This window comes from Natator depressus, chromosome 3, assembly GCF_965152275.1.
Source record: "Natator depressus isolate rNatDep1 chromosome 3, rNatDep2.hap1, whole genome shotgun sequence".
Taxonomy (NCBI): Eukaryota; Metazoa; Chordata; order Testudines; family Cheloniidae; genus Natator; species Natator depressus.
The window spans coordinates 206,327,450-206,351,399 of NC_134236.1; the positions used below are offsets into that span (position 1 = coordinate 206,327,450).

General features: G+C 43.0%; 1 protein-coding gene across 2 annotated transcripts in view; it reads left to right on the top strand.

Moving 5' to 3' along the window:
- Positions 1 to 23,950, top strand: part of DHX57 (DExH-box helicase 57) — a 31,022-nt gene that overhangs the window by 237 nt on the left and 6,835 nt on the right. The window contains exons 2-19 of one of the 2 annotated variants that reach the window (XM_074949762.1): positions 2,156 to 2,361; positions 3,032 to 3,184; positions 4,172 to 4,339; positions 5,086 to 5,924; positions 7,515 to 7,693; positions 10,064 to 10,185; positions 10,473 to 10,668; positions 11,912 to 12,036; positions 13,444 to 13,577; positions 15,664 to 15,718; positions 16,251 to 16,456; positions 17,465 to 17,581; positions 18,024 to 18,120; positions 19,786 to 19,959; positions 20,309 to 20,509; positions 21,609 to 21,885; positions 23,676 to 23,771; positions 23,864 to 23,947. In XM_074949762.1, coding sequence (XP_074805863.1) covers positions 2,165 to 2,361; positions 3,032 to 3,184; positions 4,172 to 4,339; positions 5,086 to 5,924; positions 7,515 to 7,693; positions 10,064 to 10,185; positions 10,473 to 10,668; positions 11,912 to 12,036; positions 13,444 to 13,577; positions 15,664 to 15,718; positions 16,251 to 16,456; positions 17,465 to 17,581; positions 18,024 to 18,120; positions 19,786 to 19,959; positions 20,309 to 20,509; positions 21,609 to 21,885; positions 23,676 to 23,771; positions 23,864 to 23,947 — 3,420 coding nt within the window. In that variant the 5' untranslated portion in view covers positions 2,156 to 2,164. The remainder of the gene's footprint in view (positions 1 to 2,155; positions 2,362 to 3,031; positions 3,185 to 4,171; positions 4,340 to 5,085; positions 5,925 to 7,514; positions 7,694 to 10,063; positions 10,186 to 10,472; positions 10,669 to 11,911; positions 12,037 to 13,443; positions 13,578 to 15,663; positions 15,719 to 16,250; positions 16,457 to 17,464; positions 17,582 to 18,023; positions 18,121 to 19,785; positions 19,960 to 20,308; positions 20,510 to 21,608; positions 21,886 to 23,675; positions 23,772 to 23,863; positions 23,948 to 23,950) is intronic. The other variant, XM_074949763.1, reaches the window with a different exon arrangement.

The window sequence follows — 23,950 nt, forward strand, 5'->3', positions numbered from 1 at the left end:
GGGTGAGGGTCTGTCCCGCGTGGGGGGGTTATGTGCAGGTGCCCTACGGGAATGAGGGGTCCCGCCGGGGCGTTACGGGTGGGGTCGTGGTGCGGGGCGGCGGGGGTCCCGCGGGGGTGGGAGGCGTTATGGGTGGGGTCGCGGGGCGATCCCGCGGGGGTGGGGGGCGTTACGGGGGGGGTCGTGGTGCGGGGCCGGGGCTGGGGGGGTCCCAAGGGGGGTGTTATGGGTGGGGTGGCGGGGCGGGGGGGCTCCCGCGGCGGGTGGGGAGTGTTATGGGTGGGGGGTCTGGTAGGGGGTGGGGTCGCGGTGGCGGGTGGGGGTCCCATATGGGGCTGTGCTGTCACTGGGAGTGATTAAGTTGGTTTTATGTCTTGTACTGGATGTGAATTTCCCCCCCGCGCGCCCCCCCCACCCGGAAGGTGTCTTAACCCACTGATATGTCAGCCCCAACAGTGACCGTGACCAGCATCAGGCACCTTTGCTTATACCCAGTGCGCCTGCTGGGGGCCCTGCTCAGGCTTCGTACCTCTCTAGCGCGGCCTTGCAGCAATGCTGCCCACCTACGCACTCCCTCCTCCACTCTGGAGGGGCAACAGCCTCTCTTTAGCTGAGATAGCGGCTCGTTTCCATTATAAGACTCTGTTGTAGAGTAAGGCTGTGTCTGCACTACAGCCTATGTTGGCAAAACTTATGCCACTCGGTGCAAACAAACCACCCCCCTGAGCAACATAAGTTACGCTGACATGAGCGCTCGAGTGCATAGCGCTATGTCGGTAGAAGAGCTGCTCACACCGACATAGCTTCTGCTGTTCACTGAGGTGGTTTTATTATGCCGATGGGAGAGCTCTCTCGCGTCGACATAGAGCGTCTTCCCCAGATGTGCTGCATCGGTACAGTATAACATTGGTTTGGATAATTGCCAAGTAAACAGTCTTTGTGATCGCGTATCATGGCAGTTGTCTCTGCCGTTTTCTTTTTTAAAAACTGGCTTATTGAATTCCGCAATGAGAAAACATCCTGTAAAATCGGTGTTACAGTGAACAGCTATTATTATAGGGTGTTAATTATGTTGGGATATGCAACAAAATACAGATGTTCCACATTTTGGTCTTCTGTCATAGGTTTTTAATGGCTTGTGTCATGTAATGGCAGGATTGAAGGTTGAGTGGTATGGTTAGACTAATGTCTTCTCCACTAGACTACAGTGCCTCATGCAGATTGCTTTAGATCTCAGTTTAGAAAGTCCAGGTATACCATGTCTGTGGCAACATCCTCCCAGATTCTGAGTGCAGAAGGCACTCAGCAATATGGATATCTACTTAGGGCAGTGAGCAGGCTAAAGAAGAGCTGAGGTAGGGGAACATGCATCCTCATCCTTCCCAGCCCTGCAAACTTTAGGGTGGAAAAGTAATAAAGACTGGACACCTCTCCACAGTGGAGATCCCCTTTAAGGGTTGTCCCTGGGTCATCTGTGCCCTAGAAAGTTCCATCTTTGTGTCCCCATTAGAATTGTAGTACGAAAAAGTGGGGCCAAAGCTGCCAAGGAGGCAGGAGACTCGCAGAACACTGTGGCTTCTCACTGATCCCTCTAAGATGAATTCAGATCCATTGGGTCTGTGTATTTCAAGCAGGGCTAATTCCTGGTGAGCTCAGTTGGTGCAAACCCCAGCTTGCACTCATGAATGCTTAAGGGTCGGCACCGATGGACTCTGGCTGAATGGATGTGAATTCTAAGTTTCCATGAGGCCATAGCTGGGCCACCTGTGATATCAGGCTAATAATACTTACCCGCCTTTTTAAAGTTCTCTGAGATCTACTGATGAAGAGAGGTGAGCACGAAGCTTTGTTACTAGACTCATTTTTCAGATGAAGAAACGAAAGCACCAACACTACAGCTACTTTAGCAAAAACCTGCTATCACAATAGACTAGAATAGCTTTTGTGTTAAATGCTTTTGTATTTTACAACAACTGTTGTAGAAGAGTACGCTTGGTGCTTGGACCTATGAATTAGACAAGGCATATTTTCTAACAGACCATTTGTTAACAATACCCTTTATTGTACCATATAAATAAGAGTATGATGTGCACTAAGAAACATGGACTGTATTGCATAATTATAAGAATATTTGTTTAAGCTTTTTTTCCCTTAGTAGGAGAAAATGAGTTCAGCGGGGAAGAGAAGAGGAAGGCCGAATAGAGGCGGAGGAAGAGGACAAGGCAGAAGCGGAGGAGGAGGAGGAAGAGGCAGAGGACAATGTAACAAATCTCGTGCTGGTGGAAATAAGAAAGGGTCAAGCAAAACTTGGGATGACGGGGATGACTTTTGCTGCTTTGAGGAACTGCCAGTTGCATCCAGGTCATTATTATTCATTTTCTATGTGACTAAGATTTGTGGGACACTTCAAATCCACTTTTTGAACACCTTTGAATGTTGCGAAATGTAAAGAGAATAGGCATTCTTATACTTGGGAAAGTTTCCAGTTAACTTATTTTACATAATAAGAAACCTGGGTAAACAGCTTAGATTAAAGCACATACACATAGAATAACTTAAAAAGAAACACAGACAAATGCTCTTCAAATACTTTTTGTGTGTGTATTTATTCTCTTTCAAGTTAGCGCCAATGTAAAAGCCTCCCTTAACATGTAAATCAGGGCTTGTATTTCTTGCAATTAAACAAGGGATTTTGCCGCAGTTAAGCAGGTTTGGATAGTTCTTGCTGCATTTTTTAGACCATTGTTACCTGAGTAATTGTCGGTGTAGTTTTCATTGCAGTAGATTTTATCTAGCCAAATGACTTGAAAACACTGAGGATCTGACATAAGACCAAAAAAAGTGTATTTGTTGTTAAAGACCCTCCAACACATAAACAGAATCAAGTGTCCCATTGTGCCTGTGTGTTGAAGGAGCCCTCACTTTAATCCTTCTGTTGGATTCTTGATGTTGGAATCTGATTAGTCTGTATAATTTCAGTTACATAAATAAACATGGAATTTGTGTGTGGGTGTTTTTTTTTAATTTTTAGAACAAGCTGCGTTATCAGAAGAGGAGGGCAAAGCAAACAGAGACCTGAAACGAGGATGCCTCTGCAGACCATACATATGACATCTGAGAATCAGCAAAGGGTGAAAGAACTCCTCCGAGAACTGCAGGGACAAGAGCTGTCTGCTGGTTCCGAGTTAGTTTAAACAAACAAAACCATTCCTGGCTAGATCAGTTTTTTTACGTGTGTACCTTTGCTTAGAGGAGAAATATTTCGCATGTGAAAGCCTCTAACCTTTTCCATCATTCACTGGGCACTGTTGTAATATGTAATGATGTGCCTTAAAGTCGGGAGCCAAAAAACCCCACAACTCATCTATACTATATATTTCCATAGTTGCTATGTTGGAATAGGTTTCCTAAAAAAATTTCTTCCTTTCCTTTTGGCAAACTGGTGTGTAATATTACTGTTGCTATGAAATGGCTACTATGTTCCACACCAGAGATCATTACCTCACGGTGGCATTGTGTGGTGTCTGAAGTGCTTTGGGATTTCTTTAGATGAAAGGAACTATCCAAATGTAAATTGTTAGAAAATGTGCACCATTCTAATGCTTTTAAGCACTCTGATTTACCACCACTTCCAAAAGTAATTGCTTGTTCCCTTATTTCTTTAAAGTTGACTTGAAGAGCAGAAAATGGCTTTGTTCCTTTTTCTTTTTTGTTGTTGTTGTGCTTTATGAAGTATAAAGAAGTCCTTATTTTTTATTAACTTCAGAATGATCAGGAATATCAAATTTGATCTTCCCTGTTTTGCTGATGGTCATTCTTGAAGGTTTTTGGTTTCTTTGCACTCCTGTAACAGATTCATAGAAATTCTTGACTTCTCTAGGAAATGTAGCCAGGATTCCTAAGTTGTGGATAAGAATTATTTTAAAAAATCGTCATTTCAAATGTTTGCTGCGTACAATATTTTTGCTCTTGAAATTGCATTCTGCCAATTAGTGGTGGCCATAACTCAGTTATGTGTAATGTATAACATTTTAGCAGACAAGCTATTCTAAATAAAAGCAGCATGTTATTAAATTTTCCCTTTATTTGAAACACCATAATTTTGAATCACACACACACACCCCTAATTAAAATGTATAATGCTATTATTGATTTGATATCTCTTTATCAGAATGGCTGCATCAGATGATGATGATAAACCTGATTATTTTGATGACGTGCCTTGCTGGTCAGCAGACGAAGAGATTTCTGAAGTAACTACAAGGGTGGTTTCTGAACCAGATGAACACAAAATGGTGGAAAGTGAGGTGTCTTCATTTGCTGTGCATAAACTTTCTAGGTGATTCCGTTCACAATAAATAATACGCTTGCACTCCTGGAAACTGTATTTTAAGCCCTCAGTGCTTGGTACTCTCGTTGACTTCGGTGGAAATTCGGCATGCAGAGGACTAACAGAATCAGCCCTTTTGTGAATGCACTTAAAATAATAAATCATTCCAGTCTTGCAGCAGTAGCTACGTTTGGTGGTTTCAGTTGTCTCTCCAAGAAACAGAAATAGATACTGTAAAATCTAATATTCAGGATAGTCAATGGAAATGGAAAGTATTTGTATTCAATTTTGGCAGTCCCAATGGGCAAATAGCAAATATTTCTATACAACGTAGAATTCCTTTGTCATTATAGTTCACACAGGGTACCTTGTAAGCAGTCATCAGCTATTTTTTTGTATGTGGAAGCTTTCTATCTCTAAGTAACTAAACTTTTTCTGAAGAGTTGACTTTGCACTGTATGGTTTAATAATCCTGTAGCTGTCATGAGCTACTTTCTGAAATGTGGAACGTTCACTGAATGGGTGAATCCATCACGGGCTGGCTAAACAATGGACTTCTGTTTTCATAGTTGCCAGTCTGGCACCTCCCATGAGCACTAAAATTCTCTCAAAATATTTCAAACAAAATAGTAATGATGTCTTATTCCATATAAGCTTATATTAAATTAGTTTAATTGAATAGATCTGCAGTTACTTCATATTTCATTGCTTTTTTGTCATTGCCTTTTGCAATTTTTTCCTCCATTCTGTTGTAGGTATGGCTTTGATAATGAGCGCTGTCGGACAATTCTAAGATCCTGCAATGGTAACATTGGGGCATCCTTGGAACACTTGCTGTTGCAGTGCTTTTCAGAAAAATACGGAGAGAGGATGCAAATCTCAGAAGCAGCTGTTCAGGCCAGTATAGAAGAATGCTTGGAACAAAGGCAGGAAGAGGCTTTTGCTCTCCATTCAATCTATGGAGAAAACTTTGTAGAAAGAATTAAAAACAGAGTTTGGATATTTGGATTGGAACTGGAGCACCTAACAAATAAAGTCAGCAAATCCAAACAAAGGGACAGTGCTGCCAAAGATGTGGAAAAACAGACTTTAAATAAAGTCTGTAAATTTTACCTTCAAGGGGGCTGCAAGTTTGGCTCAAGATGCAAATTCCAACATGAGACTCCTCCAAAGCACCTACCAAGAACGTTACAGAATTCTGTGGATGACGCTCACCTCAGATCTAATGGCGATATCTCTCCTTTGTACGAACTTGAAATCAGATTTCCTGAGGATAACAAATACCCATATCAGGCACCCATTGTGGCATTTTATTCCACCAATGAGAATCTACCTCTGGCTTATCGTTTACACATTGCTGAATTCCTCTATGGAAAGGCCTTGATGTCTGCAGAGGCTAATGAACCAGTTGTGTATTCTTTAATAACCTGTTTAGAGGATGAATTGGAAATAACTGAGTTACTTACTAATACTTACCACAAGTATAGTGTCCCTCCAATGTCCCTGCTGGACATGCCCTCAACAAGAACCCATACAGACAGTCATAAACAAGCGTTTCCAGATAGTTCACCTGTTTCAAATCGCATGTCAGAAGGTAAGGACAGTGTCATAAAAGCTTTTCTTTTGATGGTGGGAGTACGGTCTAGAGGCTAAAGCCAAGGTTGGGAGTGAAGTTCAGACTGCTTGTCCCAGTGCTTCTGTTACTGACTGATTTCGAAACATTTAAAAACTTAAAAAATTCCTAGGCAAAAAATAAAAAGACTTCATAAAGCTGGAGTTAAGGCTGAGCAGGTGTTTCACCCAGTTTTATAACATTCCTAATGATATCTCTCGTTTGTAATATTGCTCCATGCTGCTGGATGGATTACACAGGCAGTAACTATAAACAGAGAGAGTCGTCGGACCACATTATTGGTCACAGGAGTGGCAGCCGCCCTGTATACATAAGGCCTCGTGGACATCCTGGATAATCTTTTGAAGATTCACGGCAGTGTCACGGGAAAGTGTCGCTTTTTTTCACAGAATACGCATGGCTGCTGAGTCCTTCTCAAACTGCTTGGACTCTTCCAGCAGCAGGGAGGCAGAAGCACTGGTCTCAGGCGCATAGTGCACGGCAGTGCCATGCTGGAGCAGCACTCTGGGGGCGAGTGGAGCAGCCTGTTGTCTGCTAGGCACACTAGCCATCAATGCTGCTGCTTGGAGTGTGTGCTACAAGCTGCACCGAGCACAAGGCTGGTGGGCACGGATGGCCGCTTCTGCCTCCCCGTGTCCTCCTCCCGAGGCAATGGTGATTCATGTGCCAAGCAGTGGCAGCGCTGGCTGCTGTGCCTCACATAAAACAGGCCACTGAATCTGTTCCTCTCTCCTCCCCTCCACAAACTGCATCCATTTTTTTTCAGGCAGCAGAGAAGTAGAAACGGGCATCTTCATGCACTGGTCTTGTGCTCAGTGTGGCTGTGTGTTCCGTGTGGCGGCAGCGCTGGCTGCTGTGCCTTGCATAAAACCAGATAAAACCAAGTCCCCATCCAGCCTGCTGTCCGTCCTCACCCCCGCCCCCATTCTGCTGCTGCTGCATGCAGCAAGCTGCCCTGAGCACAAGACCAGCTTGTGCAGATGCACCTTTCTGCGTCCCTGCTGTTGGAAAAATTGCAGTGTTGATTTCTGCACAGTCTGTGAAATTGCGATGTGCACAGGGCCTTACCTACAAATAAAGACTATATTCCAGTCCCCTGTCTGGAACTACTCATAACTTTCCAAAACTCACTTGTTGAGATGGAATGTTCCAGAGCTGGTCTCTTCTCTAAGGTGAACTTTCTTGGGGAAAAAACTCCTACACCATTTTTTTTGAGCGCACGGACAGTGGCAATGTGACCTTCCCATTACATTTTAAAAACATCTAAAAACAAGATTACTCTTTTAAACAGCTCAGATGTAGATGTGGCTGGGTTTCAGAAATTGAATCTTAAACTGGTTTTCAAATCAGTTTTTTTATGTTATAAAACATTTGCTTCTAGCTCTGGTAATGTTGGATCTTAAAACTTAGGGCCAACTGGTCACTTGGTGTAGTACTGCTTTTTTTGGACAGTGGTCCAGGACTGAATATAGGAAGTCCCAGGCCTCAAACCAGTGTGCGTCTCAATCTCTGCAGAGAGTTGAATGTTAAGATGCTTTTTTCTGTCTCAAGTCACAGAGTCTGAGCCTGAGAATTATGACGATGAGGAGGAAGAGGAGCCTGAAACAGTTATTGTGGAGAATGAGAGTTATGTGAACCTCAAGAAGAAGCTTTCCAGAAAGTATGACATGCAGGCAAAGTCTGTGTATAATGAAAATGTTAAAATCTGCAAACAATTCCGAATAAAGCAGGTACAGTGCAAAAAAAAAAAAAGAGAGATCCATTTGTATTCTGACTTTGTGATATTTATTTTAAATGACAAACTGCCTCTCAAGCTATTCAGCTAAGTGCAAAATTAGTTATTTTGCTAGTAGATAAGATAACAGATTGTTTAGAACACTTTCATCTACAGTAGAACCTCAGAATTCTGAACACCTTGGGATTGGAGGTTGTTTGTAAATCTGAACAAAACATTATTGCTGTTCTTTCAAAACTTTACAACTGAACATTGACTTTGAAACTTTACTATGCAGAAGAAAAATGCTGCTTTCCCTTAATTTTTTGAATAGTTTACGTTTAACACAGTACTGTACTGTATTTGCATCTTTTTTTTCTTTTTCTTTCTATACTGCTGCCTGATTGTGTACTTCCGGTTCCAAATGAGGTGTGTGGCGATTGACTGGTCAGTGCGTAACTCTGGTGTTCGTAACTCTGAGGTTCTACTATATTGTTAGAAAACAGATTAGACTTCTTTGTTGGATAACTGCAGACGCAGTTCTACAGCTAGGTTTATAAGGAATCAGTCCTCATACTTGAGAGCATAAACAAGAATAACATTTCCTGCTGTACTGTGTGTGCACAGTTAATTACACTGGAATTTTACACTGTTATTAGTTAACATTTGCAGTAGAATAGAGTCCAGTGGCCCCAACTGGTTTGGGCTGCGTTGTGCTATGCAGACTTAAATGGTATGAAGAGCTGGTCCATGCCTCAGATAGCTTGAGAAGTATACTGAAGTATAATATATATAATATATAAAAAATATACTTCAGTATAATATACTGAAGTATAATAATTTCCTTTTGAATTTTAATAAGGGGTGACTTGTTGAGTTTTATACTGCTCCACAGGACTTCATAATGGGACTTAGGAGTGTAGAAGCTTTGTTTTGCAACAGTTCTGTGCTTGTCTTTCAGAAAAGGAAAATCTGCTTAAATTGATTCTTCCCAGCTGTCTGAATGACAGTGGCTCCTTATGACCTGAACTGTTTAGGAAGCCATAACTTATCTATTATCAGATGCTGTGTAGATCACGTTTTTGTTAGGCCAGTGGTTCTCCAGCTCTTTAATTCCGTATACTTACAGTAGAGCTCTCCTCATGATCCTCTCCTTCCTATTATCCCAGGCCTACACTGCTTGCCTCTCAAAATGCTCCATTCTGTGGATCACCTGAAGGTTCTGCCTGCAGCAGGTGATCCTCAGACCACAATTTGAGAACGACCATTTTAGACATTTGTAACACCATTGCAGGCAGTAAGAGCGCTTGAATTTTCATGGATTTGTTTCTAACTTTGCATTATTTAAAGAAGAGGGTGATTTTCTTTGAAATCGAGGTAATATGGCGACCAGTATTCTAGTAAATTTTACTGCTTTAGCAATAGGTGTTGGCCAGAATTGTAACTCGTGCAGTTGCAGAAATGCTGCTGTAGCCAATACACTGCATGTGAGAGTTTCTCTTTTGGAAATCCTTACAACTTACAATTCCTGTTAGGCAAAGTTAACAAATCTGTAAACTTCCCCGATAGAAAATGCATCATCGGCATTAGAAGATAAGACCATGTACTATGGCAGAGCGCATATGAGAGAACAGGAAGGAAGCACTATATATTTGGAGTTAATGGAAGCTGGAGGTATTTGGCACATTTGAAAAACATGCCAGTTTGATTAAGAACTTAAATATAGCTTAAGGGTACAATTTTCAAAAGTGCCTACAGGGTACTTTGGGTCCCCCACGTTGAAAATATTGGCCTAAGTTTCTAGCTTTTATTTGTAAAGATAAATCTTCCCGATGCAAACTGAATATAAATGAATGCAGTTTTGTCTCTCTGCTCACAGCTTTGAAAGTTGCAAAATTTTGACCTTAATATTTTTATAAAAGAAATCTTAAATGCTGCAGGAATTGATGATTTGGGCCCCCATGCTCGCCACAGGAAGCTTTCCACTTACTATGAGAGAGTAAACTTTTTTAAACCCTCCTTTTACTTCGTGCAGTTTAAGGAAAGATTGCCTTACATAGCAACTGTTGCTAGATAAATTCAGGCTAAAAATAAGGTGCACATTTTTAACAGGTAATTAACTTTTGGAACAACTTACTAAGGGAAGTGGGTGATGCTCTATCACTTGAAGTCTTTAAAGCAAAATTGGGTGACTTGCTAATAGGTATGCTCCTGCTCAGCCACAAAATATGGATTTAATGCAGGAATTACTGGGTAAAATTCTATGGCCTGTGCTATGCAGGAGGTCAGAGTAGATGATCATAATTCTCATCTGAATCTGTGAATCTAGGGCAGGATTTGAGGCGCATAACCAAAGAGATCAATTTCTCTTAATTATGTTTGTCAGTCTTCTAGGCACTTCCAGTCCATGTTGCAAGAAAGACAGAATCTCCCTGCGTGGGAAGAAAGAGAAACCATTCTTGATTTGCTGACTAAGCATCAGGTGCTTGTTGTGAGTGGCATGACTGGGTAAGGATGCGATTTACACACACACTTCTAATCTCAAACGATACATGGGAAGGCATATCTAAAGTTTAATTGTACAGCCTGTGTTCTGCAATGATCAGGTGCTCGGGTGCATAATTCACTGATGTTAAATTACTGCAATCGTAGATGAATTTTGAATTATTAAGGAATTTTACATGAAGTGTGACCCAAACTAATAAAAGCAAGGAAATACACATTGGAATCCAACCTCCTAACTCATTCTGACAAGACACTTTTTTAAACATTTAATTATTTTTTTTGTCATGCAGCTGTGGGAAAACCACTCAGATTCCTCAATTTATTTTGGATGCTTCACTGAGGGGTCCTCCCAATAGGGTAGCCAATATCGTATGCACTCAGCCTCGCAGGATCTCTGCCATTTCTGTAGCTGAACGCGTATCCAAGGAGAGAACAGAAAGAGTTGGGATTACTGTGGGATACCAGATCCGCTTAGAAAGTGTAAAGGTTTGTATGCTTTGCCTGTTTTTTCATCTAGTTCTTTTAAACTGTGTGTATTAGCTGTAAAAGGTGCAGACTGACTGTCCTAGAGATGTAGTCCTTTATCCACAAGATTCGAACAGCATGACCAGAGCAGTGTGAGCTTCCCCATGCTACCCTGCCATTTTGCCTCGAGCCACGTTGTCAGGCACACCTTCTAGGATGAGACAGTGGTAGCAGTAGTCTTAGTGTATGTTCATTGGGTAGCCTCTCTGCAGAGGTGGCCAGCAAAGAAATCAGCACTGATAGGGGGTTTTGTGACCTGAACACTTGTCCTCTGGAAACTGGACTGAAATCACTTTCATTAGTCACCAAGCAGGAATCAAAGCCTAGCACTTCAGTCCTTAGTGATGTGGGCAAAATTTGAGCTAACTTCCTGCTGGTGACATTCTGTCGGACATCCATTCGCCCTTTTCTAACATTTTTCTTTGATAAAGCAGACTTAGTATTTTAAAGCTATATCTGCCATTTGATTTCTCCTGTCATCCACATTTGACAAATTTTGCATCAGTACAAATTGCAGAAGTAAAGTCAAATCTAAAATAAAGACTGTCAAAGATCTGAAGCTAAAAAGTTGATTGAACAAAATCTAAAGTAAGTTTTGAGTGAAAAACAAAACAGATCAGTTTACAACTGTTTTGCAAAGCGTTTGATTTTTAGTTTGTTTTGTCCATCCCTTCTTAACTTGAGCCTTGCAATTTTAACCTTGCTCTTTTCTTCTGTCCCTGCTGTTGACCATAATTGCAACACCTTTTCATTCTGTCCCATAGGGCAAAATATGCATCACTCATGAACGATTCTATAATCCTTCATTAGTCAATCGAATAGAGAACAGAAACACAGATAGCCAGCCCTCTTCCTCCAGAGCCAGTCCCATCTCCCTTACAATAGCTCTCACCTTCGCTGATGGAGACAAATGGTCAAGTGTTTAACATGCAGCTACGGAAGCAGGAAAGATTTAGATGAGATAGCGTAGATATGTCATTGTCCTCTTGCAAAACGTCTCCGTGATAAGGACCAGATAACTGCAGTTAAGTTGAATTAAGGGTAAGGTGAGAGGAAAAATTGCTTGCTCCTGCTTGAAGCAAGAAATGTTCAGGTTGGACATGAGTGCCATATGGCAACCTGCTCTCGCTAGACTTTGTATTAGGACAGCTGTTAAACTTTTAAAATTCCACTGAACGTTGTGTGTCCTTGCTTACTGTTCCAGTCAATAGCTACCAGATTGTTGTACTGCACTACTGGAGTGCTGCTGAGAAGACTAGAAGGAGACATGACTTTACAGGGAATCACCCATGTTGTTGTTGATGAAGTTCATGAAAGAACAGAAGAGAGGTAAATAGTTCCTTTTTCCATACCTGAAAAGCAAATACATGAAGGTGAGCACTGAGATGACTGAGTAACAAACTACTAAAGTCAAAGGGCTTCCAGCCAGTGTGATGGGCTGCTGGCAGTACTCTGCATGCACGGCCATACGGGAGAGTGTGGTTACTGCTCCTGGTCTTTCTCTCCCTGGAGACTAAGGGATTTGTTTGTGCTGTGGCAGCTCCTTGAGGAGAAGGCACATCGGTCAACCCTCACGCTTTCAGTCACCCATCACAGTTGCAGTCACATTTTAAGGAAAGTTTTAGGATGGGACAGGAGGGACAACGGAGGTGGGTTCTGTAGGTCACTATCTCTTCCCTATTTCAGCTTGTTGTCCCCCAACTACCCTAATTCTCCACATGCTGCCTCTGGAAGCCCTAAAGACCCTTCCCAAGTAGAACACCCCAAATGGGGCTCGCCCACACTTCTGGGCTTTCCCAGTCCAGAATTTCCTAATTCTTCCCCCTATCCTAATCCAACCTCTCCCAAACACACCCCTCTTACCAGCTGGTGCTCCAGAAGGGGCTAGGCCTGTTGGTAGCTCTAAAACCAGAGAAGAAGGGATGGGGGGCACTCCTTAAGATCCTCCGTGTGAGATGCGTTTAGTACTACCTGGCCAGCTGCAGCTATGTGGATGGTCACTGGGTAAGTTTAAAAGCATTGGTCATCCCCTGGAAAGCTCTGTACGTCCTGGATCCTGCCTGCCTGCAACCACTGCCCTCCCTACAACATACTGACACTGCTGTAGTCATTGGAGATGCTCAAGCCTCTTCATTATAAAAGAGAGGGGGCTGCTGGCAAGGGCATTCCTTGGGAGGGTCCAAAGGACTGGATACTCCTCCCCTCCACCTGGCTTTCCCCCAGTTCACAGACCAGCTGCACTTGATGACCACCTAGGCCTCCTGCGAAAGCTATGTACTTGACATGTTTTTTGGTGAAGGTGGTGGGAATGCTTCTATGGGGAGAGGGGCAGAAAGGGGTTGTCTGCTGCTTTGATTTACTGACTGGCTGAGTTAATTTATGTGTGTGGGTTATTTAATACTGTTGGGTGGTGGTTACTATGTTATCATCAGCTTAATTAGCTGTTAGGGCACCAAGAGCTTGTATTGCTTAAATCTAAGTAAATATACCAAGGAATCCAGACACTCTGGAAAGGGACAGCCAAAAAGTAGGTAATTGTAACCCAAGGTCACTTATAGTAAATTACCAAATTCCTAGCTAAAGGCCATTACCAGAGAGGCACTATTGTGAGTGCAGCTTGACATGGTATTATTGCCACGCTGGTGGAGACCCCAGGAAAGGGAGCAGACTAGAGAGAGGAGAGATTTGGAAATTAACACTGGAGAAATTCAGATGTCTTTTGCTTGTTTTCTTCAGTGACTTCTTGCTGCTGGTTTTGAAGGATATTATGTTTCAGAGGCCAGACCTGCGTATTATACTAATGAGTGCCACCTTGAATGCAGAGCTTTTCTCTCAGTACTTTAACTCCTGTCCAGTTATTAACATACCAGGTGAAGAACGGTTATTTTTTTATTATACATTACGAGTTATTTTACCGGCTTGGTTTCAGCTTAGTTGAGAAATTTTACAATGGAGTGGGGCATGTTTCTCTGTTAGTGTATGTTACAATGTTACTTATGAATAATAGCACTGTTTAGCTTAGGGATAGAGGTTGCAAACAATGTCTGGTTTAGGGGTAAGCGTGTCAGGCTGAAGATTTCCCAGCCCCTGGCAGTGATCATACCACAGGCTATAAAGGGCAGCCTAGGCATGAACCTAAAGAATAAATGTACCATTTGTTTATTTTTACTTTATAAAACTGCAAGTCTGTTTGCCTCCAAGAATCTGTCCATCAAATAATGTACCGTTACATATAGTTTGGCATAAGACCCACTTACAAATATGTAACATCAATATATTTTATGATGTTTGAGAAATACCATTGTCTTCTATGGACATGAGCTCAGTGCTATTTTTTGTTCATTTTCTATCTTTTAGCCATGCATCTCTAGCATGAGGCTTTCCCCACACCAGGCAATTTCTGTTTGGCTCTCTTCCAGAAGCCACAGTAGAGCTCTTGCAGGCAAGAGGAATTCAGGACATATAACACTGGTCCTAGGCTGCTGTCGTACCTATGTGCATTCAAGAAGCCTTATTTTGTCTCTAAAAATGTCCCTCTTTCTTGGTTAGATCTCATTTCCTCCGAAGTCCTATTAACACTGCTGCTTTATGGACAGCAGGCATTGCTGCTTAGCGCAACACCAAGAGTACCTACCTTCCTTTCTTAGGAACAGTATGCTGCATACACACCCATACCCTCAGCCCCTGCCTTCTCAGTAGATCAAATACGAAGATGGGGATTTAGTTGCAGCGTTCACTAAATTCATTTAAAATATAGAGAATAGTAACGATTAAAATGCTTTGCTGCGATTTTTTTTTTAAACTGAATTTGGTAAACAAGCAATTCATCTTTTTAGTTGGAGCCTTTTTTGAAGGTGACTTGCTCCTTTATCAGATGATATTCCCCCATAAGCACAGGGCCTGGATCGAGAGCAGGTGTTTGCAGCTAAACCCAGATAAAGCAGAGGTGATAGTATTGGACACGTTTCGAAGAGTTACGTTATGCCACATTGCCACTCTCAGTAGTGGGTGTCTGCCCAATTGTCCATGATTTACGTCCAGTTGTCCTCTTGGGCTCCCCATTGAGACTGGATAGTCAGTTAGCAATAGCAGCACAAAATGCCTTTTATCCCCTTTGGCTGGCCAGGAGATATTGTCCCATTCTGCCAGATGCGGACTCAGTCACATCAGTATTGCAACATATTTATATATGAGAATGAAACCATGGCTACTAAAACTCCAGCTGGTGCAACACGCAGCAACCCACCTGCTGACTAACACAGGTCATTGGCTATCCATCAAATATCCGATCAAGTTAAAGGTGCTGGTCATGATCCTCAAAAATTTCAGAGACAGCCTGACCTTGCTGCAGTCCTCCGAATGATGGAATTTTCTATGACAAGGAGACCTGGAGACAGCCTTCTTGATGGTTGGCCTACAGCTCTGGAACTCCCACAAGAGCCAAGAATGGCAAGAAACTTTATCTGCAAGACCCAGCTCTTTGACATAGCTTCCACAAAACAGGAAAAAACAATCCCTTCCATTCTGGTAAATGGGGAGAGGATCGAGTATCCAGGTGTACGTGTAGGCCCCCATTTGGATGTATGCATATTTATACAATGCTCAGATATCACACTGAGCATGATATAAATACCTAACTAGATGGAAATACATTGCTTCCTATAATTCTAATACTGCACCAAATTACCTTGCTACAGGAATCTTCTTTGTGTAAACTGAGTGAATGCCAGCAGTGTTCTTGAAAAACGTCAGCCATTTGTTCTGGACTGAGTTGTGTTCCCAATTGCAGTATAGTTCTAAAAGAATCTCCATAGTGCTGTTAAGTTCATGAGGGTGGGACAAGGGGTGAAGTGGTGAAACCCAGTGTGAGAAAATGTAAACACTATCCCTCCCCTGACCTCCGTTCCTGAAATTATAGCTCGCATTTTGCTTTAACATTCTAATTTTTTTCTTTAGGTCGGACATTCCCTGTGGATCAGTTTTTTCTGGAAGATGTAATTGCAGTCACAAGGTATGAAAGCATTGACGCATTCTCACAAGTAACTGCCCTTTGGAATAGTTCCACTGTTGTATGCAACATAGTTGTTGCTGTGTCGGTCCCAGGATATTAGAGAGACTGGGTGGGTGAGACAGTATCTTTTATTGGGCCAGCTTCTCTTGGTGAGAGCGTTTTCATGCCCCACAGAGCTCTTCTCCAGGCCTGGGAAAGGTACCCCAAACATCACAGCTACATGCAAGGTGGAACAGATTGTTTAGCATAAGTAGTTCGGACATATTCTAAAGGACCATTCAAGCTTTACAATATGTGCTAACTACTTATGCTAAGAGTGATGTAACATTCCAGCGCTCCTACCTGCTCCTAGTAGGAGTGACAGCAAAGAGAAGTCAGGGCTATGATTAGCCACTCATATTCTTTATACAAATTTGTAAGGCATGCAGGTACCATGGTAATGGGCAAGGCATAATACCTTCAAAGCTTAATTTAAAGGGTAGGCTGTACAAACAGCTTTCCCTATGACTGAATTCTCTCTGGTCATGTTCAGGTATGTCTTAGAGGATGGTAGTCCGTACATGAACAACACGAAGCGAGGTCCAGAAGAAAAACTTAAAGCAAGACGCAAGAGAACTGCATTAGAAGAAGTAGAGGAAGATCTAAGATGTGCTAACCTCCTAGAGGATGACACTACTGTCAAGGATTCAGTCCCAGACCAGCAATTAACTTTTAAACAACTCCTGATACGATACAAAGGTAATCTTGCTCTCTCTCTCTCATCCCTAAAAGCATATTTACACACCCAGCTGGTACTCTTGAATGTGTTGTAAAGTATACTACACGCATTTTCATAATTTGAGGCTTCATGGTTCAGAAAACCTGACCTATGAAGAAAGGTTTTAAAAAAAACAACAAACTGGCATGTTTAGTCTTGAGAGAAGAAGGCTTGTGGGCGACTCTATAAAAATATTCAAATACATGAAGGGCTGTTGTTAAAGACGACGGTGATCAACTGTTCTCCATGTCCACTGACGGCAGGATAAGAGGTAATTGTCTTCATCTGCAGCAAGGGAGATTTAGGTTCGATAGATGGACTCCACTGGGGTGTATATTGACTTGCAAAATAGTGACCCAATAAGGCTGCATTGTGTTATCCACTCCGCCTTCTTTTCATTGTAATCCTTCATGTACAGCTCTGGGGTTGCATCTTCTGGTGGGGGTGGGGCAGATTGTAGTAGCCCAAAAGAGTAAGGGGCTTTTGGGGTCTGTTGTATTTAAGAAATGAAATACTGGGAGGAGGAAGGACAGAGTTTGTGTGGGGGTCCAGGAGACCTCTGGTGTCAGTCCTGGGCTGCCCCCATGGCATTCCCAACTCCTGCCTGGTACCAGTGTGAGTGAGCAGTGCTGGGCTGGCACCAATGTGTTGATTCATGGGATGTGGCACACAGGAAGTGTGGTGCATTGGGAGTATATGAGACCCAATAGGGGGTGAGTGAGAGGAGAGGAGAGGGGGAGGAGTGGTAGAGTTAATAAGGAGAAGTCAAGGGGAGGAATGAATGAAAAGAGAGACTGTGAATGGGGGAGGGCGGGGCAGGGCAGACTGCACTCAGAGGTATTACACTTACTGTACCCTTCAGCCATATCTACAGGGATGCAGGATCCTGCTTGGTGAAAGGCTGCTGATCCTCTGTGTGGCCATTTTCTCAATTAATTGCGTAGTGTATGCTCTTTTATGAGACACCAACTCACCAATTTCTCTTTCAGGGATTAGTAAATCAGTGCTAAAAACGATGGCTGCCATGGACTTAGACAAAGTTAATCTGGAATTAATAGAGTCCCTGCTGGAGTGGATAGTCAGTGGGAAACACTCATACCCACCAGGTAACCTGACTGTCCATTGTGGGTTGTATAACAGGGAATACATGTAACAGTTATGTGCTTGTATAGATTGTGCCAAGCTGACGCTTTCATCCAAAACATAATTTCCATAACTTCCGATTTTATCCGAGGACATTGAGTCTATCGAAGTGGGGAGGCCCCTAATTTCTATGGGGATGGGCAGATGGGTACACTGGGCCAGCTCAAAAGCTATAACAAAGAGAGGTACCTTTGACAGTATGCTGACGTCTTTATCTGTCTTGTCTGGTTAGATTGTAAATTTTTTGGGATGGGGTCATTGCTGCTTGTGAGTTTATATGGCGCGTAGCAAAATGGAGCTCCAGTTTTGACTGGGGCCTTTGTGCACTGCAGAAATATCGAAGTGTAATAGTGCATTTTAGCTGAACTCTTCTATTGACTCTTTTCTTTCCCCCTATATGTACAGGTGCCGTACTGATATTTTTGCCTGGTCTTGCAGAAATTAAGATGCTTTATGAACAGCTACAGTCTAATGCCCTTTTCAATAATAGACACAGTAAACGGTAAGTCGAGTGTCCCAAAACGGTTAGTGTGTTGAAGTTAAATTAAGGGTAAAGAAACCAATTAAAAAAAAAATACCTTCTACTCAAACTCTGATATCTGTCTCCAGTTACAAGTGCAGATTACTTACTGTTTGAGACAGCTGGTGATGGAGAAGGCTTAGATGCCATAATCTCCATTTCTGTTCCATTTGGAAAGGTCCTTTATGAGTTAGCACAGTGGCTCAACCATCACACACTTAGCATATTTGCGATGTAAGTTCTAGTCCCGTTTCCTCAAACTGGGGAAGGGAAAGTTGCAGTTTTGGTGACCAAGGTAAATATAACTTTAGAATTTTGGGAGGCAGTCAGATACCATGGTAATTGTTGGATAAGAACCTAGATAGTCTTTATGTGCTATTTGCAGTGGGTCTTCATGCACTAGCTAAGGCGATCCAATGGAAGGCTGAAAAACGTAGAGTCTAACTTTATCTTTTACCCTGTTTTGCACTTCAAAAACATCTGCATTTTTAGCACTGTGAAGTATTGGGTATTTCTAAGGTAAAACATTCTAAATTTTGTGGGAATGATGAGGAAGAAAATCAAGAGTTAGGAAAAATAAGCTAATACTTGGAGGGAAGCTGTCCCATGCATATTTAGATCACGATCTAAACATTGCATTTAAATAAGAAGTAATTCTCCTGGTTAGGTTGAGTGACCTTAGCCTGATGTGTTGTGGTGACCAAATTTCTCAGCGGAATAAAGTGACACCCACAGAATGACTTGTGTAAATCTGGTGGCAGCCCTGGTTGTACATACTGTTTTAATTTCAATCTTTCAAAAAGCACCTAGCTAAGCCCTTGGCCAGTGATAGCGAATCATAGACACATGTGTTGCCTTAGGCATGCAGACCCTATCACTACCAGGCTCCTTAAGCTTTCTGGTGAGTAAATAAGGAAGGGGCTTATGGGGATAGAAAGACAGCAGAACCCTACAAGGCACAAATCTTGGCAGAATCCCTCACCGGCTTTGGGGAAAGACGGTGGGCTCCCACTTAGCTGCTCAGAAGAGCTCTGCTCTCAGGACCCTTCAGCAGAGACCGCAACCCAGCTCCAGCTCTGAAACCCAGTCCCCCCCCGAGAATGTCCTTTCCCCCCGAGAATATTTTAAAGGCCTGCTCCCCGTGGCCAGTGCAAGGTGGGGTACGGAACCCTATCACAGCGCCACTTAAGAGACTGGATCTGTTCAGTCTAAGGGCTGATGGAACTATGGAGAGAATCAAGAAAACCAAGCTTGCTGTTAGACTCTTAAGGAGTGGGTCTTGTTTTCTTTGCTCCTTCGAGCTCCAGACTCACTTCTATGTCAGCAGCCAAATCCAGTTACTGGATATTTGCAAGTAAACTCTGTGCGCTGCATTCTGCCTGGTGATTATATCCACCAGAAGAGCTAACAGTGAAACGTGGCGAGGAACATGTCTATCCCACAATCCATGGCCCTTGGAGTCCCCATTCTGAAGTTGTGGCAGGGCATTCCAGTGTTGGGACAGGGGACATGGGCTGCACATGGGCTCCATTCTGAGAATGGGAATGTACAACTTACAATACTCTGGGCTAAAGTTGTGTGAATGGGCAGATGTTGGGAGGAAGAAAGGTTGGCAAAGATAAGCATGCGCTCATCTTTCTCTTCTAGCTGTGTTGTTTATCCACTCCATTCCTCACTGTCCAGTGAAGACCAGCAGTCTGTGTTCCTGAAGCCTCCTGTAGGAGTTACCAAGATCATCATATCTACGAACATTGCAGAAACATCCATCACCATTGACGATGTGGTCTTTGTGATTGATTCTGGGAAAATGAAAGAGAAAAGGTATTGGGATTATTCTGGTGGAACTGTGATCTCGGAGGATGATGTGTTCTGCATAGTATCTGTTTAAAAAAACTGTCCAGCACATTAGAGTATGAATTCACATCTGTTAAAGAGCTGGAGAAAATCTGAAAGGGCTTCATTCTGCAGCTTACTGTGTGCACAAAGCTCCCATTGACTCAGTGGGAGTTCCATGCATGGCATCCATTACAGACGTGCATCCATAGTGTTGGTAGTTATGGCCCTCCAAAAGTTCACAGTACCTCTCTGCTTGAGCTTCGGTGTTGGTGTTCTTCGCTTGCTTGAAGTGAAACTCCCATCCTCATCCATTTTGACTTGTTTCCCCTTGTAGATACGACCCCAGCAAAGGAATGGAAAGTCTGGAAGACACATTTGTGTCCAAAGCTAATGCGTTGCAAAGGAAAGGGCGGGCAGGGCGTGTAGCCTCTGGAGTCTGCTTTCATCTTTTCAGTAGCCATCACTACAATCACCAGCTTATAAAGCAGCAGTTACCCGAAATACAAAGAGTGCCTTTGGAACAGCTCTGTCTCAGGTAAACCATTATCAACATAATCGGTCTTAAAGGGCCAGCCCCCATGACAACCTCTCTCTCCAGGCAGGAGCAGCAGAGTTATCACACCCCCACCAGGCTCCTGATATCATAGGAACCAGCAAGCCCCCCTCTTCTCACTTTTGTTTTGTTGATTGGCTGTTGATTGCTCTCGTCTCTCACTGACTACCAGTCTACCTCTGCTTCAGGACTTTTGGTCTTCCCACCCACCATGTTACTGCCTCAAACCCATCCTCCACTCACCATTTCCTTGGCCCGGTCCCGTCCCTATAAACAAAGGCAGTGCTAACAAGATAATCCTCTGAGCACTTTTCTGGTGTGTTGCATTCCTTTCTTGCAGCCCCATATTTGTTGTCTTTTTAAATTACAAATTCTTTTGGGGGTAGAGGGACTACTGTGTCTTCTTACGTGTTTGCACACAGCCTCGTTCGATCCCAATTAGGCACTACTGCAATATAAATATTAAAGAGGGAGGCCTTTGACGCTCATGCCAGTGATTTAGGATTAGAAGGTACGTTTGCAAAGCCAAAGCCCAGTGATGTAAATGGGAGTCTTTGCATTGACTTGAATGGGCTTTGAATCAAGTCTGTGGGATCAGAACTCATCCCTAATCGTTTTGGACCACTTCCCAAGTTGAATTATGCCTTATTGGCTCTTGGCCAGGAGGAATGACAACTCGTTAGCTTTATGGTGTGGCGGGCCTGTATAAAAAGATGGGTCTTGCACCATGTTGTGACGGTCATCAGATCTGAGCTTGTCCTGATCTGCAGTAGTAGCAGATTCCTTAGTCACTGGTTAGCTCACTGCCCCTGCAACTGCAGTGGCAAAGGGTGGAGAAGAGGCCATCTGGGATTGTGTAGCCTGTGCCTGTTAAGGGCTTTAAAGATAAGGATCAGCATCTTGAAGTGGATCAGAAAGTCAGCAGGGAGCCAGTGTAGACCCTGGAGGACTGGTTGGCTGTGCTCCCATTGGCATGGCCTATCTAGAAAGCAGGCCATGGGAAGGGCACTCTCAGTGATTTGGAAGAAGTTTGCTGCTTTGTCCTATGTCAGCAGACTGAGTTGTCGTCTTTTTCCTTAAGAATTAAGATTTTGGATATGTTTTCTGCACACGGCCTTCAATCTGTCTTATCCCGCCTGATTGAGCCGCCAAGAATTGAATCTCTGCGTGCATCGAAACTGCGACTGCAGGACTTGGGTGCTTTAACTCCAGATGAAAAACTCACCCCCTTGGGGTATCACTTGGCCTCCTTGCCTGTCGATGTGCGGATTGGAAAACTAATGCTGTTCGGCACCATTTTCCGTTGCCTGGACCCTGCCCTAACTATAGCAGCAAGTCTGGCCTTCAAGTCCCCTTTTGTAAGTATGCCACCCTGAACTCCACCTGCGCGCCAAGATCTGAAAGCTCTGTGTTATATTCATCAGTGAACAGTGTAGTGTACTGCAACACACTACTCTTAAATTTCTTACCAGTCCCACTTACGGCACAGCGCATCTTTGTGTTCGTATAAAATGTTTTTGTGTCTGGACTGGAAATAGTCATATCGTAAGTACATGCACAGAGACAGAAGTATCAAGAACAGTTTGATCCCTAATAAAAAGAACATAATACTTTACTGGAGGATGGAATTCTTTTGAGCCAAATAACTAATCCTTGTTTTCAAATGACACAGTGGTATTGGGCATGCTGTGAATGTAAGTAGAGGCCAAAGTAACACCAAGAGAACAGCAGTCCTCTTCAAGAGTGTGAAATTGATCAAAGACTGAAGTGATTATAAATATTCACTAGTACATAAAGCTTCAATTTTTAATTCTTGCTGAGTCCAGAAATGCAATCTATAAATGTGTGTGCAAGGAATAGTCCTGGTGAAATTATAGGTGTCTGCTTTACATCTCCTACGCCCACCTGTGTTTGGAAGCAGTGGTGTTCTTGCTCGTGGTGGTTATGAAGCTGACAGTTCTGAGCTCTGAATATAGTGTTCATTCCTGATCTCAGGCTGTGTGCGCACACATCAGCTTAGCTTGTAAAATCCGGTGCTGTTCTGTACGTCCAGTGGGTGTAGTTGTTCGATCTCTGTCTAAAGCAATATACGACCTCATATCAAAGATCAGGACTGAGTGTTCCATCTCAGTGTATGGTTTTGCCACCTATAGTTAATGGTACAAACAGTCTCTATTGTGGACAATACAATCATGAAATTGCCTCTGCAAATCCCTTGTGGTTGGAGTTCTGTAAGTCTGGAATGTGTATTATAGAGTGGTGTAACTGTGTTTGGGGCCCATACGTCCACTGCAGATCTATTTTGTTAAATCATGGTTCTGAAATGCCCCATCCTATAGCCATTCTCTTTCCACAGAAGATAGGTGGCTTTCAGACTTCCCTCCTCTTTCCTTCTCCATTGCACATTTCTCCTTTTAGCTTTAACTGTATGAAATTGTTAGGGGGTTTAAAGATGTGTTTTTGATAGGTTTTGGCCTTGTGCAGATCCAGAGCAGGACTCTGCTTTTAATTATTTCTTTCCTGAGCCACCAATTGACACATGGAGGGCCTGGTGCAGGGGCATTCCCCTCAAGTGTTACGACTGTGAGACATTCATTCCCAGTCAGAAGTGGTAAGGTGCTAGGCTCAGGGTTTTCTCTAATGTAGACAAGGCCTTTCTAATGCTTCCTAATCTCCTCCAGTGAGGTCTGCCGCGGCAGTTCTCTGAAAGAGAAAGGAAGGTTGTTCCCCAGTATGTTGCTTCTGCAGATGCAGCCTGATCCTCCCTCCTTCTGTTTCTTCACAGTTACATTATTGAGGGTAGGGGAAACAAGAGTTGCTTAGGACTGTTCTGGAAGTGAAGCTTTTTATAATATCAAATCTGTGGTTAGTATGCAGACCTCCCCTAATGAATACATTGCTTTGGGACGGTTCTGGGACCAGTGAGTCACAGCATGTAACTCCGACAGCAGGAGTCTGCATAGGCAATATACCCAGAGAACTTCAGTTACTGCTTAGTAAACTTTTTTTGTCATGGATATGAGGACTGCAACTGATCAGTAGCTTACTGGTCATGTAAGAAAGACAACGTGCATCACCAGTGATAAAGCACCTGTCTTGAGCAACGACGGGAGAAGCAGAGATGAAATGTGTCAATCTATTTATTTAGGTATCTCCATGGGATAAAAGGGAGGAAGCGAACAAAAAAAAGCTGGAATTTGCAATAGGAAACAGTGATTACCTGGCTCTTCTCCAGGCTTATAAGGTGAGCTAAAAATCAGTGACCCAGATCAAAAATGTGTACATGTTCTGAAATTTAAGGCGGCATCAATAAAGTTTGGTTTCTCCATTATTTAGGGATGGCACTTAAGTACCAAAGAGAGTTCTCGTGCAAGCTACAGCTATTGCAGGGAGAACTTCTTATCAGGAAGAGTTCTTCAAGTA